The sequence below is a fragment of the Aptenodytes patagonicus genome, chromosome 8 (genome assembly GCF_965638725.1).
Source record: "Aptenodytes patagonicus chromosome 8, bAptPat1.pri.cur, whole genome shotgun sequence".
NCBI classification, from domain to species: Eukaryota; Metazoa; Chordata; class Aves; order Sphenisciformes; family Spheniscidae; genus Aptenodytes; species Aptenodytes patagonicus.
The window spans coordinates 3909430-3926355 of NC_134956.1; the positions used below are offsets into that span (position 1 = coordinate 3909430).

Here is a 16926-nt window from a genome sequence, read left to right on the forward strand (position 1 = left end):
CAAATCATGAAAACCAAGAGGAATAAAACAATGCAAAGTATGACTGATTCTTAATTACCTAGTATTACAATTTATATACCCCCCAAGTATAGTTACTTACAGCAATGCAAGATGCGTGTGAAATTCTACCATTCTGATTTAAATAAATATAAATGACAACACAGGTTTGGAGCACAAGAGAGTCATAATACAGCTGATGCACAGAATTTTAACCTCACCTTTCCAGTAGACTTTGTTCCTTTCCAAATGCAAAAATAGCAGATAGTCCAAGCAGCAAGGAGGCACAGTGCAAGTTCCCAGCGAAGATTCCCAATATGTTCAATTCCATCAGATATAGCTAGCACCCTTCGTCTTCCAAGGGGAAAAAAAAAAGAAAAAAGAAAAAAATAATTATATTGAAGCAAAACAGCACTACATGTAAAACACTGGGCTAAACCGTAATCAGCTTCAACCAAGGAGACTCCTAGTTACTGACTACTGAAAATGCACCATGCTAAGATAGAAGAGACAAAATGAAAAAATAGAATTTTCTCAGTGGATTTTACATCTGGTTAAAAATGAAAAAACGTTTAATTTTTGCAGGTCAGTGACAAAATAAAAAAGATTTTAAAATAGCTTTTGTATAAAGTAAAAGTCAAAGAAAAAGCCCCAAATTTCTTTGAATTAATAACTGACATATATAAGCCCAAAATAAAACACTTCAATAATAAATGTTTTTATCAATTTTGTTGTTTTATAAGAAAAAAAGTTCTAACCTTTATTTTTACCTTGTAACATTTATTTTCATAAATTTTCTTTTGTAATTGAAACTATAATTTTAAAACATTTATTTTCAAAACTGCCAAACATCACGACATTTTCCAGGTAGATTTTATTTAGGAAATGCTAACATTAAAATGTTAGTATCTTAAAAACAAGGAAACAAACTTTTTTTGTGAAAAGTGGTCAGCAAAAATATGTATTGCATTTACTATTTGAAAATAGTGTATTTGAAATACTAGCCACCCAGTTCTAAAAACATAAGTCCACATATATTTTAGGAACACCCCTCACAGCTCACAGTCTGGGGCCAAAGTATTTACTAACTTAGTAAACAAGATAAAGAGAGAGAGTGAAGAGTTTATTTAAAAAAAAAAACAAAAAACCAAACAAGAATTTGGGAACAGAAAAAAAATCAAGTGAATTACCAGTATTCACACAAGAAACCTGCAGAACCAGGTTTCAACGCTAGTTTCCAGAAATGTGGGCTAGCATTTTATTCACAAGAACAATTTTTTTATATATAAGAATGATGCTCTTATACAGGAGATGCATGGTCCTTTTATGCCCTTTTATTTTTACTTTAAATAAACACTCAGATTAAACAAAATCTAAATTATTTACCATCCCGTAAATAGTACTCCTGGTTGTATGGATGAAGAGGTTAAAAGCAAGAGCAAAAATTTATTCCTATAGTGCTTAGTGATTTCATGAATTCTCTTGAGATTTTTCAATTGCTCTTAAGCCTGAAAGAAACCCTATAGACAATTAAAAGACTTTTTTTCAGGAATCTCAATTTTCCAGAACAATAAAAGTACGATTTAACTGGTATGTGAGGTCAGAAATTGATATGGATTTAAATTCCATACGTTCAGAGGTTTGGAAACACCTCATCATCTTTAAACAACTTAAAGCAAGCAATTAGTCATTTACTAATTATATACGCAGAATAATTCATTTCAGTCATTCATGCTTTTTATCAGCTTTATCAAATCTCTATACGTACTGGTCACAGCTCATTCCACGTGTGTTTCCATAAATATATTTGCACACCTGTATGCACACATATACACATTCACATAAAGTTTTCCAACATTCAACCTTACATAAATTATCCTGAGCAGTTTTCTCTGAAATCTGTATTACATGTTATCTATACAACCTCAGAGACCCCAGACTTACACTACCCTCCCTCCCAGAGACATTGTGAATGAAAACAAATGAACTGAATTTCACAGGTACTGATATAGTTAAAATATTATATATATAAAAATATATAATATATATAATTAATGTACATATAGTTATACAGATAATGTAATTAATTACAATAAAATATATTTAGGTTAAGAGTTGAGTATTAAGTTAAAAAAAGTCCAACCTACAATTACCCATGTGAAATAATTCTTCCTTTTGCATTTGATTCAGTCATTGGCCGAGGCGATCAATTCAAGGAGTATAAAATATGATCACGTAATTCAAGGCCATGCCTAAAATAAATAAATGTTGGGGCTACCTGGGGAGGAATCCTATCTGGTTCTTTCTGCTTTCACCAGCAATGGGTTGAGGATGAAAGGAAGTTCCTTCAGCTGCCTCTAATGATGGAGTAGGAGGATGGAGACATCAACAGCTGATGATATGGTGGGAAAATGGAAAGATTTAACTATCACCAAGTCTTTCAGATGGCCACATAGATGCTGCAGAACCTATTATGTCTTTCACACATTTCAGAAGCTGGAGCTGCTGTTCCTGCTGCAGCCCTGGGGTGCAGCCATTTACAACGTATGTGCTAAAAGTTTACTGCTCAGCTAAGGCAGGACAAAATTTAACAGGTTAAAGAAAAATCACAAAAAAACCCCCAACAAACCAAATGCTAAAGCCTGAGGTTTGTCTTCTTATTTTCCAATGAATATAAAGGTAGAAGATCTTTCCACTCTAAAAAAAAAAGATGGGGAGGGAGGTTACACAAACTTATTGCAATAGAAAGTGTTATGTGCTTAAATGTAAACTTACTGCTACCTCATCCACATTTCCTCCTCATCCAGTAACTAGCTTTATTCTGCAAAGCTTCTGCCATCATCTAGTTAAGGAGAGAAGTGATCTAGCACGGAACACCCTCAGCTAGCTAAGACTTGCAAAGAACCTAAAGAACTGTCATCAAAATACCTTCAAAAATGAAGAGAGGTAGCTTTTAATGAAGGACATAATTTAATCAAGAAGGCGAAGCACGTATTTTATATCTACAGTCTAGAATTGAAGATGACATAACTGAGCCATAATTATACAGAAAGGCTGATGAAATAGATACTTAAAATTCAAGTTCTTCTAAGCAACTTGACAGATGATATCATGTGGAATTTGACTTCGGATGACGTCCACCCTCTTTACAAATTCTCATTCAAAAAGCAAAAGAAATCCTTGAATTCTTAGCTCACCTTGAATATTAGGGTGTTACTTGCAAGAGAACCAAGTCAAAAAGCAGTACAACATGATTAAGCAGGGTCTAGGCAATAAAAGGCCAATGAGCGTTTACTGACAACAGGCTATGGATAAGCATTTTGAAAGATGTCTTCATCTTTCAGAAAGACAAGACAAGAACACACATGATAACCATGTGTGTTCCACCACAGAAACCTGATGACAAAGCGAAGAACAGGTATTTGCAGAGACACCTATTTTGATTGCAGGTACTAAAAAGTTTCTTTTTAACCAAAAACATTTTATAAATGGACTAAAAAGCCTCAAACTATAAATTACTGTCATGGAAAAGAACTAGCCAATAAATATCTTGGTGTTCCTCATTTGGGCACCAGTGTTTCCATGCAGACCCTACCAGACCAACGGTCTTAACCCACCAGTAAGATTTCTGCTCTGCCAGGATTAGGAGGAACAACTTTTACAAATGCAGCTCCTAATATCAAGAAAACATTGTTGTAAACACTCTGACCTTTTGCAACCCTATTATTATCAGGCTGTTGACACATAACATAATGTACAGTCAGCACATCTACCGAGTATATACCAGCAATATGGAAACGGCATAGTTTTGTTGTGAGACCACACATATCCAACCTTTCTGCAGTGACACATAAGTGTACATTACCTATAATTTCCAGTTTATAGCTGCAATTGATTTCTTTTTTAAGTATTAGTATACTGACTTAAAGATGCAGGTTGGAAAGAGATTGGTCCAAGTTCAGTTTGAACTTCACAATCAGATTAAGTGAGAGAAACTCATAAGACAAGCAGGGGCAGCCTAAAGAATTTTAACTGTTGTTTTGCTTAGAAAGGTTCTAAGTTTTATTTTCAAGTAGCATACTACGTTTTAAAATTAATAGTAGTTTTTAAGATGAAAAAGAAAACTACATCAAGAGAACATACAATAAAAAAATGAAACAAAATGTTTGTGTTTGGGCCACAATAATTGTGAAATGGAAACTTTTTTCATTTAGCTTTATTTTCACTGAAAAATAATAATGAACAAATTTCCTTATGTTTCAATCAAACCGATTTTTTTTCTGGCTATTTGGACGATATTTATGTACATGTGCACCTAAACACAAGTAGCATTCCTTTTCCAAAATGGGGAGGTGTGAACACATGTAAGATGGCTGCAGTAATGCAAATCAATGCTATGGAGAAAATTGTAAGCTTATTCAGCTACTGGATGCCGTAGAACCATGCTAACACAGCACTCTGCCTGGGCTAAATATTACAAGTAGTTACTGCCTGTAACACATATACCATGGATATAGCTGTGCTGCTTTGGTACATGAGCTTGCCAGTTCAAACAGCCTGGAACCTCTGCACTAGACTTTGTCGTATCACGTAGGTATGAACTTCATAACAAAACCTGCTACAGGACAAACCCCCAACAACAGGAATGGCTCCTGGAGGATTGGTAAATTTATTTAAGAGAGGCTGGCAACTTCCTTACTTGAATATTTGTGCACATCTATATGGATGATGAACTGCATCACACCAGTCGCTAATTCCCATGAATGCCATCTGCCCAGTCTCACGGTACCTCTCAATAGTCATGTCCTGCCAACAGTTACGCATAGGGCTACAATCACTCCTCAACTTCCTGACCCATGAATGTGTCAACTGAGATATCAATCTTTATTCAGCTGTCTTGTAGTGTGTTTGCAGAACTGCATGCTGTGGGAAAAATACATGGAAAGCTTTCAATAATAATTCCACAGTGCTGCCACCACACTGCAAAACAGTGAGCATCATGGAAGTATATGACTGATACATTGGCATACTCGCGCCTCAAACAGAGCTCACACCATAATCCACATCCAGCTGTCAAAGTAATCCATTTCAGCAGCCAGTCACTTGAATTACTACGCTGTTCTTCCCTAACTGCATAACAACTTCTTAATAAATAAATATTACTCTCTCTCTCTCTCATGGTTAGAATGTTTCACACACCAAAAGACAACTTTGACTTAAGAACACAATTCTCAGTGAAGATTCGAGATGAGGATTTTTAAAAGCAACCAGTTTCTGGAAGCTGTCTGCAGAAAGTCAACGTTCAGTCTTTTCTGAATACTCTGTGAGAAGTCTCAAATAGCAGAGACACTTACCTACACATCCAAAAATCTTGGCCTGACTCTTTTGTAAAGAGTGTCATAGAAAGTAAATGGCAAATTAATGGCCTCAACACAATTATCCCTGCTGCTCCCATTTAAAAAAGACACATGGTGCCAATCAACTTGAACTGTTAGCACCATAATGAGTATTTAAATATACAGAAGTGCTGTAAATTGTTTTGTAATTTCTTCGTTCAAGCAGAACAAAACACTAAACACTAAACACTAAAGTGTTTTCCTTAGAATTAAACCATAACATACAACGTATGCAAAGACTAGATCCAAGGAAGAGAAAGTCTTGCTCAGAGGCTAGCAGTGATTTCCTCAGCAGGCACAACGCAGCTCTCCCTAATGCCAGGGCCTTAGCTCTCCTGCTAAAACCATCTAAAAAGCAGCAGCAGAAGATGCAGGTTTTGAAAGGAGGCAGCATTCAGAACAAGAAATGCTTCTCACAAAGCCTCAGTTCAGTCTGACTGTAGATAACCTCATATCTGCTCTTATTCTATTATTCAACTTAAATAAAACAAAAAGGGGGAGCATTTTAAAAATACATGATTCTCCCCTGCATCCTAGAAGTGATGTTGATGTATTCAGGGGTCAGAAGATGACAGAGTTGATGGCAGCTTCTTGCTCCTCAGCAGTTCAGCCTCTATCTAAAAGCTGCCATAACCTTGCATAAATCACACAGACAACAAAAAAAGAGATAGTGTAGCTTTCACTATGTCTTTCTCTTCTCTTACCACTGCAAGTCCCCTACACTACCTTGTTCTCCTCACCTCTTAATGCAGGGAAAGATAGAGAAAGAACAAGAGCAGTAAAATCAGCATAGAAAGTGATACTCTCTGTTTTGAAATAACAAGCATTTGAAAAAGAGAAGTTCTATAGTGAGATGCCCAGGAATAGCCAAATCTGTGAAGGTTGTTTGCACCACCGTTTCGTAACTTGTGATTGCACATATTAAAGCAGAGCAGAAGGGAGTAATTTATGCACGTTGCATAATTTATGCAGACTGCAATGGGAAGAGGTTGCGGATGCCTCACGGTCATTGTAAGTGAAATTATTCTTGAACAGAGGGCCTCAGTCTCACCCTAAGCATCCCCTGGTATAAACTACATTGTCTTGTAAAATAAGACAATGGGATTCAGAGACAAACTACAAACTCATAGTGCCTTTATATTCCAATTATCAGGTGATATTAAAAGTAAAAATGAAAAATAGTGATTTTCTGAGCACAAGGCGCCCTAGTTAGGTAACTACATAAGCCTGACAGTCTCAGGGAAGCCACTGTAGATAACTGACAAAGCTAATTTATATAACTGAACTAACAAGGATCAGAAACCTCAGCTAAGGGATGAGTTCAAGACATTTCTTTGCGATAAAACTTTTCAATTGTCAAAGCTGAATATCGCAGGAGGGATTAGAATACCAGTGGCCATATGACTTAGCAAAGGTGCCACTACATGCCAGACATACTATAAAAAAGCAGACATGTCCAGTAATTGCCTCCTAGATTTTGCTTCTTGAATTCTATATGCTTTCCCAAAGGAATCACACATGTCTGTCTTTAACAGCACTATTCAAAAAATATCAAAAACTATTTCACTGCAGCTGATTTGGTTCATGCTTGCATGAAAAAAACCAAAAATATCTTTTTCCTTATATATATCAAGATTTATTAAAGCTGAGGATCTTTAAAATCCCCCAAAATTAAATGAGGAAAAATATCTTAACAGACATTTCATTGGAATGTCTTGAAACATTATTACTAGAATTCACTACTACCACTGGCCTAAGGCCTGAATGTACTTACCTTCAAAAAAATATTGCAAACTCATCTACCTTGCAGGGCATTTAGGGGAAAAGATACTGGGTTCAGGAAGGTTGTCTAATGTTCTCTTAATAAACGAATGTTTCCATAAATCACCATACATTTAAAGAAATAAAAAAACCCAGCAACAATCCTGATAGAAAAAAGCCCAAGAACCTAGAAGACCACTGTAGCTGCCAGCACAACAAACTGGAGGTAACTGTAGGTAACCATTGGAGTTACTACAGAATGTAAGATCACTGGTTAGTACAAGCCCTTTTAAGCAGAGTAACTTTGAGTATACTGAGTTTGCTGCCAACAACTTAAGACTATGTGAAACTTTGCTGTAAAAAAGACTTGTCTTGCACAGAGACCTGAAGATACAGATCATTAACTATTTTTGGATCTCATTGAAAATCAAAATTGATGAGAGTTTGAAAAGATTTATTGTAGGTATTGAAATTGGGGTTTTTTTGTAGTTGGTTTGGGTTTTTTTGTTTTGTTGTTTAAAAATACACAGCAGTTCAGTTTCTTGAACCAACCAATAGCTTGGGAAAGAAGCCAGAGGACTGGTGGCATTTGAGCATCTTGAACAGAATATTGAGGGAAATAAGCTCCATTGGTATTAGGGTTAATTCGGAATGCAAAGGTCAACTCAAACCAGAGTAAGGTTTTTAATTCAGTAGTAGCAAACTATTAATTCTCACAGGATATTTTTCTTGTACATAGAAAATTGAATTTAAACCAGAGTGGATTTGTAACGTGTCTCACACCTAAAGACACACTATGTTTGAAGGTTTCACTACCTCTAGTCACACATACATAGCTTGATTAAATGTTGTTGAAGATTTTTACTTTTCTTCCTATACATAACAGAGGAAAAGTGATAAAAGTTACAAGAATCTAATGAATAAAAGATAAATTTAAGTAGAATAATAGGACATATATCTGAAGAGTAGCACTCTTTATGTTTCCTGTTAGCTGTCAGAAATGCTGATGTTTGGTCACAAGGGTATTTACAACTAGACTGAACAAAATCATATCATTATTACTACAGTGTGATTTATTCTGGTTACAGCTTATAGTACCAAATATTGTAAGCCTATTTTAAGCTTACATTTTAACTTGAATCAAAATATAAGTGTGGATAAAAACAAACATGGACAGAGTCAGGAAGAGATAACAGAGCCATAGAAAAAAATTCAGCATACTTTAAATACACATAAAATAATATACTTAGCAAGAAACTAGACAGCATACAATGACCTTTTGCTACCTACATTCCAGGAACATACTGTTGCTAATGGTTAGCTCTGTTCTTTCAGTTAACATCATTGCACGTATACGCCCTAGCAAAATTTAGAAAGATAAAATCCCATGAGGAAATTATTTCAAAAAGTATTATATACTTACTGAAAATTTTTTTTTTTTTTTTTTGAGAATGTACTAAAACACCTTTCAATTTAGTAGTTCAGTACATCTGGCAGGAAGAAGGGCCCCTCCATTGTTGGAATTGCTGTAGAGGGGCGTATTATGAGATAACCGCTTCTTCTGACTACTCAGAGCTGAAAAGTAACCTTTCCATCCAAATTTGAAAACTAACATTTTGAAAGCTTATGACACTACATTATCGGCTGGGAGAACACTGCATTTTCCTGGGAAAGAGTGTCTTTAATAAAGTGTTCCAATGTGCAGAGCTGTACCAGGCTCTTGAATAGAAAGAGGATTAACTGCTGCCAACACATTGTTGAAAGGAATGTACCGGGGTACTTATTGCGTTATTTCATGATTTGGAAAGCTGAATAACAGATTCAATCTATTTGAGGAAGGTCCCTTCATGTTCCCCCTCTGATTTGGAGCAGTTTCCAAGACATTATTCTTAAAAAAAAAAAAAAAATTAAAACCAACAAAAACCACCCAAACAGAGGAGGCAGCCTCTTGAGGACACTTCTCCATCTGTATCTGTTCAGCCAGGAACATAGGTGGCAATGTTCCTTTTTATTCTGGGCCAGACTCTGTCCTCAGAGCATTCTGTGGGGAATGAAAGGAAAACAAAATGAAGCCACTAAGCAGCAGTAGTGCTACTGTACAGCAGCCTTTCTTATTATATGTTTTGGTATGCTCCTTTCATCCCTGGAGATTTTTCAGACCCAGTCCATATTTACCTTGTGAACCTTGTTCTGAGGTTGTTACTGAGCTCCTTGTACAAAAAGCATAACATATTTGAGTGCCAGTGCTGCACAGATTTCCCGTCAGTTTAGTAGAAAAGTACCGATATCTTTCAGACATCCTCCATTCCTGTGTTAAAGTGAGTTTAAGTTTCTATCCAACGACATTTTCTAAACTTTCATCTTTCTTTCTCTCATTGCACTTCATGCAGTTGATAGTCTTTAATTTCTGTGAAAATTTATTGGTTTGAGTATTTCATACCCAAATGTATTCAAGTATCCTGTGCAAGTATACAGTTTCTGACACGCAGAAACTTGGGTAGATATCAACTGAATTCTGAAGATGGTGGGATTCAGATTTCATGTACAAGAATCCTCTGTGGATGCTTGAACTGCTAGGCCAGAGAGCTAACAGCATCCAAGGTTCTGGTAAACATCTGCATGAAGACAATCACACTGTGGATTGTTACACTGTCAGATGCTTATTCAACTAGTTAGCAGTCATAAAATCAGCCTCCTTTGTAAGACCATAATGATTGCAGTACTTCCAGACACACTGGAAGGCTGAGATGTTTGCCAGGGACACACAAAAAAAGTAAAAAGTTACATTCTTTTTGTCACAGAGATCAGAGGCAGCTGCTTATCTAATGTGTTTGTGACACATTATTTATTAATGAGAGTGTGGCCAACCATACAACTATAGGAACGGCTTAGAAATAGCTATTTTGAGTTGTTTCACCACCAGCAGCATTTGTGTTCTCTTGTCTGAATCACTGCAGCTTTCACATTATCTGATAGAGAATCTTAAAAACTGAATGCTCACTTGACTCTGCACCCTTCCTATGCAGCAGTGCTGTGAGTTCTTGCTCAGGTCAGTGCTTCCTCAACTCTTACGATTGCAAGCAGCTTTAAAGGATCTCAGGTAGCGAAAGTGCTCCTTTCGTTCTGTTAAAACACTAAGCTCTGCTGAACAGCACAGCAGCTTTCCTGCACTGAAATATCTTTCAGGGAGTTGTGACATTTCCCTGTGGCTGTCCAATCTGTGCTAATTGTTGTCTAATTTGGAAGAAAGGCTAATCCATGCATCCAGGCGGCATAACTCAAAGGTGGAAAAGGAACAGCTTAGGAGGAACAAAAACTTTTGAAAGAATGTTTATTTTAATAATAATACATAAACATACAAGCAGTGATATTTCAGAGAAGGCTCTACCGCTTGAGTCAGTAGTCTCCAGTTTACTGACTAGACACGCTAAAACTCTCAAAGTAAGGAATAACAGCTAAGAGAAGGTGGGCTGACCAAAATTACATGCTTCCCACCTTTCTTTGAATACAGAGTGGTTTTCTCTCACAGAGTAAAAAAACCAGTATTAAACAGAGTATACAAGATGCTAAAGATTTGAGATAGGATTCTCCACTGCCTTACATACTCATATGATAGCTTTTGATAATGGCACTCATAAGATAAACTTACAAAATCTATGCTGAATGCTAAAGGATGTAAAACCCTATGAAACCAAAAGGCTAGCAGTTTACTTTGTAAACTTCTCAGGACTTTTTACTAAATATATATTATATATAGGACAAGGTAAAAAGAAAAATTATCCTTCAATAAAATGAGCCTAAATAGAATCTTCTTGTTACTTCCCTAGTCAATTTATTACCATATTTATAACCCGTACTGTTTTCCAAGGTTTTTCTTCTCTGGCATGGTTCGTTATCTCTTGACACAAGAAAATGTACAGAATGGTACAATGTTGTCTTAAGCAACAGGTATGGTAACATTCTGTGTACTAGCAATATCAAAGCTGTAAAATGTTTTTCAGTTTTAAAACATAAATCAAACATCCTGTTCTGCACTCTACAGGACTATATATTAAAAGGTAGCTGCCAAATAAAGTAAAGGAGACTTTTACTGAGTGTGCTCACTGAGTGAGCAACAATCAACAGAACGAAGAAAAATTCTTGTTAGAAGAGAACCTACCTCATGCAGGACTTTGACAAAAATGTGTGGGAGACCTCTCCCTTTTACAGGAAGGGAACATATATTTTAACAGGGACAACCCTTATAATTGTAAGCCCCAGAGTATAATATATACTACATACTACTCCTATACTGCATATAATATACACTGCATTGCCTAAACGAATGTCAAAATTTAGCAACGCGTATGACTCAGGCTGCATATTAAATTGGTTCTGATCGTACTTGCATCCATATTATACAATCTTGAACCTTAGTAGGAGCGAAGGAGACATGCAGTGTGTCTTCTGAATGCTTGACTGGCTAGTGCATGAACCCTTCCTTTGGCTTGCTAACCTGCGGAGCTCTGGTTACACGATGATGGCATGGGAAAGAATGACATGTTGATAATGTTAATACCATATAGTAGGCATATATCTTTCAGAAAGAAAATGCCTTAAAAAGAAAGGATTCTTTTCAGACTATCTTTTTTCCCCTCTAGATTCTAACAATTAGGAAACTAAAAATGGGCTGGTTTTGTCAGGTTTTTTTTCCAGTGCAGCAGTGTGGTAATCACTGAAACACCTCCAGAACAAGCATGGATACAAGTATAAAGTTGAAACAAAGGTAATCTTCCACTGAATTTGTAGCAGATTTAGTCACTAAAAGTATATGTTCTTTAAAATGAACAGAGAGAGTACAGTGCCAAACTCTCACTGGAAGTCAACATGAGCTGACACTTCCACTTTTCTGCAAGTTATACATCCAGAACTGACAAAGGATACAGAATCTATGTACTGTACAAACCTCTCTTTTTAAGGTTTCATGTAAACCCTAAAGTAGGAAATATAACATATCCACAGGTTTCTAAAAGTGCTACAAATAATCCTTGCCAGATATTGCTGGATACAGACTTGTAGTCTCCAACCATCAGTGCTCAATGATTAGAAAGATGTATTTCAGCTTTTAGAAGATAATCTGCAGATTACAGATTAAAGAATCTGTATAAAATTCTCTCAAACTGTAAGAATTCTCTTCTGGAAATCCACTTAATTCCATACTTGGCCTTTTTTTAAAGCAGCAGACAGACAATTCCCAGTGGTCACATTAGTGAGAATCCCTCAGCTAGAGCATTATGCACAGCTCTAAAATATTTACCTCTTACAGCATATTTTTTGTGACCTACATGTATCAGAATGAATTATTCCTATTTGAGCCGCATTTGCTGAGCCTAGTTCTTTCTTCTTAAAGTCCTGATGGGCTGAATGTTGCTCCATTCATTATCCATTTTTACACTTCTTACCAAATTAAAAGGTAAGATTAAATTCTCCTCAGCAGACTTTTCTCCAAAATTCCTAGTACTGCTCGCAAATAATGACACATATTTCTTGTGTCAACCCCTGCCTCATTAAAGTCAGTACTTAAGTTATCTGAACGTAATGTGACACTACTTAGCAGCTACTTTGTATATACATATATTGCTTTTTTCATTTTTATATGTGTATGTGTGTGCTTACGTACATCTATAGCGATAGACAGAGACAGTGATGGATAAACGCAAAACACCCCACTTCTCTAGCCATTCCTGACCTGTTTTCCTTCAACCTCTTTCACTGAAGTCATGGCAACTTCTTCTTAACCAAGCCTGAGAGTTTAATCCTGTCAAATAACTTTTTTGTACTGTTCCACTCACCTCTGCCCTACAGTTTCTTGGTACTCTCTCATATCCAATGACTCCTTCAGTCTTTTTGCAGTTTTCCCCCTACTCCTCTCTGAAGAAGTTATGCAGTGACAAAAATCTCCTTTCTATTCACCTTCTGAGTGATGTAAAATAGTTCAGCACACAGTAGCAGCTGTGAACTGAAAGCACCTAGAAGAAATGTAAGTCAACCTGATGGCTCTCAAAATTTGTGTTGAGCCTTTTAGACAATCTGTAGACTTGTATTCAGTTGTTCACTCTTAATTAAATGTTCATAAAATGAGAACTACATACCACAAAAAAATTGAGAACTGTTCCATGATTTTGTAAAATAGTCCTTCATAGTGAGCTCTTGGCTACAAACTCACATAACAAATGAGTGATGGTAAGCTCTTATCTCTTCCACACAGAACAGGCCAATATAAAACCATGACCTGACTGGCCAAAAAAGAAAAAAAAAAAAAAAAAAAAAAAAAAAAATACTGTGTCAACATATTTCTCATACTCACTGGCCCTGTACTAAATCCTAGTTACAAAAAAATGTAAGAAGTGAAACTGCAAAGGAGCAGGGGCACAAGGCAGTAAAGAAGAGCCGATAGGTCAAAAGAGAAAAAAAGAAAACTGCAGATGTACAGGAGCTATTTTGGGAGGTCCCAAGTCCTTTGTCCACATTTACAGCTACTGGGTCTTCGTAAAATACCACTCTCCTGTAGCGCTTGCAACTTACAGTATGATTCTTAATTAAATACATTCAGATAAATTCTACTGGCTCATTTTTTCCATTTGTAAACTAAAACGAATTGCCAGCAGAGTTGAAATCATTAAAAAATAGCCGTTGAAGGGACTTTGGGAAGATATCAGTCATTTCCTTTTCCACATAGAGGACAACTATGCCTACATCATTGTTTCAAGGCCTGCACTGATTGATATTCTGTAACCTTTATTCCATAGCAATATTTAATGAGTCTTCTTCAGGAAGTCCTCCTGACATTGCAAATCAATTTCCTTGCTACCATATAAGAATATAGTGGAAAACAGTGAAAAATTTACCAAAAAAGGGGTTTTTTTTCCATTCTGTGTTCTTTTTTTTTTTTTTTTTTTTTTGCACAGCAAGAACATCTCTCCTTTGAGCATTTAATTTGACTAAAAAAAACCAAGCAACCACCTTTTTCTGTTAATGCCCTGAATCTACAAAGCCATACTTGGGAAATACTCTTAAAAAGTGTCTAAACTTTTTTTTTTTCCTTTTTTCCTTGCGATGATACTTTTTCAAGAGCCAAAAATAGATACAGGTTTGCTTAATTGCATGGAACTATTTGCTTTACGCAGTACTCATGCTGAGATAGCCAAGAAGTAGATGAATGTGACCGCTCTTTAACATTGTTTTCAGAGTTACTTGGGCATCTCTAAAATCCCTTGCACCAAGGTCCTTAAGATTCTCAATTTCAAGAGACTGAGCAAATCTAACGGACACATTCTTGGACAGTTGAAAATGACAGTCTATTATTTACAAAGCCACATGCATATTTAAAGGATTCCAGAGGTATTGAAAAATATGTCTTGGAAGAGTTACATGCTATTTATTTGCACATCTAGCCTTGCAAATCCAATTCCCATGGTAAACTGGCAGAGAAAATACTTACTGGGGTGGGCAACCTTGTAAAACATGAATGTAACTTTTCAGCTTGCCCTGTACAAGACACCTCTCTTCTTTGGGGAGCTACTGAAGTGGACTAATTAGTTTCAGGCAGCAATTGCCACCAACCGTATCTTGCCTTTAGTTTTCTAGAAGATTTAAAAGTTTGCTTAGATACAAGTGTAGAAGGCTATACATAATAACTCTTAAAAAAGGGGATGAGCTCACTTTTGTATTTGCATAAAACCAGACATAACTGAAAGGAGGCCTTTCAGTAGATATCTTCTCTTGTATAAGTAACACAAAAAAAAAAAAAAATCTACGAGAAACCAATTAAAACCCTAGCAAAGCCAGAAGAAACATACCTGGTTATTTTGGCATGTTCTGCAATTGACTGGTTTGGCCAAGCTTGTCATGGCACAACTAAGGTTTTGCTATTTTAGACCTTTCACATTTTATTTTTTTTTAATTTCCCTGCAAGCAAACTGTGCTTCTCTCAAATATTTCTTTCCCTACACTATCAAAAAGTGCATATATAGATAAAAATGTCTTTAAACACACACTCCTACGTTAACAACAATAATGAAAATACCCTTAATGTTACCGATTCTTAAAAAAAAAAGTTTAGCATTCTTCAGCAAAACTGGATATCTGAGCCAGCAGCTTCTAAAGGTCACAGTTTTTTAAGCACGTCACTCAGCCCCCTGTGCATGTTTTCCAACCATTAGTAGGTAATAATATTATTGCTAGAACTTTTACAGTTGTGTGATTAAGGGATATTTTAGGGATATTTTAAATAGCTCATGTATGATCTTTGCTACAAAAATGTAATTTCTATTTTTGCCAACAATGCAGGCCAAAACTTTCCCATATTTTATTGTAGGAACCAACCGAATGCTACAAATTCCCCAAAGACATTCTAAGTAGTAGATAGTGAAATACGTCTTTTATGAACTATATCTAAAATAACGGTATCATTCTAAATAACTAGGAAAATAAAAGACAAAATTCGTTCATAGTACCTTCACAATCAAAGAAAAGTTTATTATTACCTTAAGTACCTACAACTACTGAAAAGGAGTTTGCAACATTTTAAAATTAGTTTTCCAAAACATAAAGGTGCATCTCCTAACACCACATTTTTATTATTTAAAAATTTCCATTATAAAATCCTGTTTTCAGATACAAATATATTTATTCAGACTCCTACCATTTAAACAAAGGTTTTTATGATAATTAGCTTCAAAATTGTTAATGGCTTTTTTTGGCTGCACCCAAAACACAGGCATAGGAAAAAATATTTATTGCAATAACCTGACAGCCTTATCATTGAATAAAAAAAGAAAAGCACACATTGCCAACAGACTTCATCAGGATACAGATAAAATCTTCCTAGATTCCTCTGTTAAAATGCTCTAATGCTAAATACTTACTAACTTTGCACAATTTGCAGAACATCAGTAAGAAAAAAAAAACCACCTGGAAGACTGGGACTTAGGGAGGCTTGAGGATAAATTGGACTGAGACTGTCTGGACAAGGCAGCCAGTCTTTCCCACACTAGCAGATAGGCATGGGGAGAGGAAGAGAAGCAATGAGCAGAAGGAAGAGCAGTCTGTGATTAGCTAGCCAATGAATTTAGGGAGCAAATGAAAGGTGTTTAGGGAGTTAAGACTGGAGACCAGCGAGCAGCCATCCTGAGGCTAGATGCAAGTTTGGGGAGTGGACAACTGGCTGGATAAAATGACTGGGACTAGGTGGCTGGAGATGGGAAGCAGTAATGTACCTGATTTAGAGACAAGTCAGAGGACAATTTGAACTGCCCAAGAAAAGAGGCTAGGATGAATTACAATACAAAGAAGAGACAGCAGTGGGAAGCATATGTGGGAAGAAGGATACTAAAATGGATAGTTGTGGTGGGGATGCCAGGCAGGCACTAGCATGGACCAGGGAGTAACAAATCAACTGAGGAATTAAGATAAGATAACTGAGATAGCTCACCAATGTCCCAGAAACATGCTAACATTTAGGTTCCCTCTGAACAGACCTTTCAAAGTGTCCGGAACTAAGATTTGAAACATGGAGAATGAAGAGCTGATTTGCACAAACAGAGAAAAGAGGCTAGGATAGGAAACGAATAATCAAAAAGCTCCCCCATCATGCTGGAAACGCATATTCATAGACCTCCTCTACCCTAAAGCCTATAAAGTTTTCTACCAAGAGAACTCCCTAGCTATCAAGCTTCCTGCTATTCTGCAGTAGGTGGATTCAGAAAAAACTTTCACTCTCTCCTGTTACTAC

General features: G+C 36.2%; 1 protein-coding gene across 4 annotated transcripts in view; it reads right to left on the reverse strand.

The window, feature by feature from the left end:
- SLC6A11 (solute carrier family 6 member 11) overlaps positions 1 to 16926 on the reverse strand; it is a 116224-nt gene that overhangs the window by 82103 nt on the left and 17195 nt on the right. For all 4 annotated transcript variants that reach the window (XM_076346006.1, XM_076346003.1, XM_076346004.1 and 1 more), the window contains exon 6: positions 219 to 351. In XM_076346006.1, coding sequence (XP_076202121.1) covers positions 219 to 351 — 133 coding nt within the window. The remainder of the gene's footprint in view (positions 1 to 218; positions 352 to 16926) is intronic.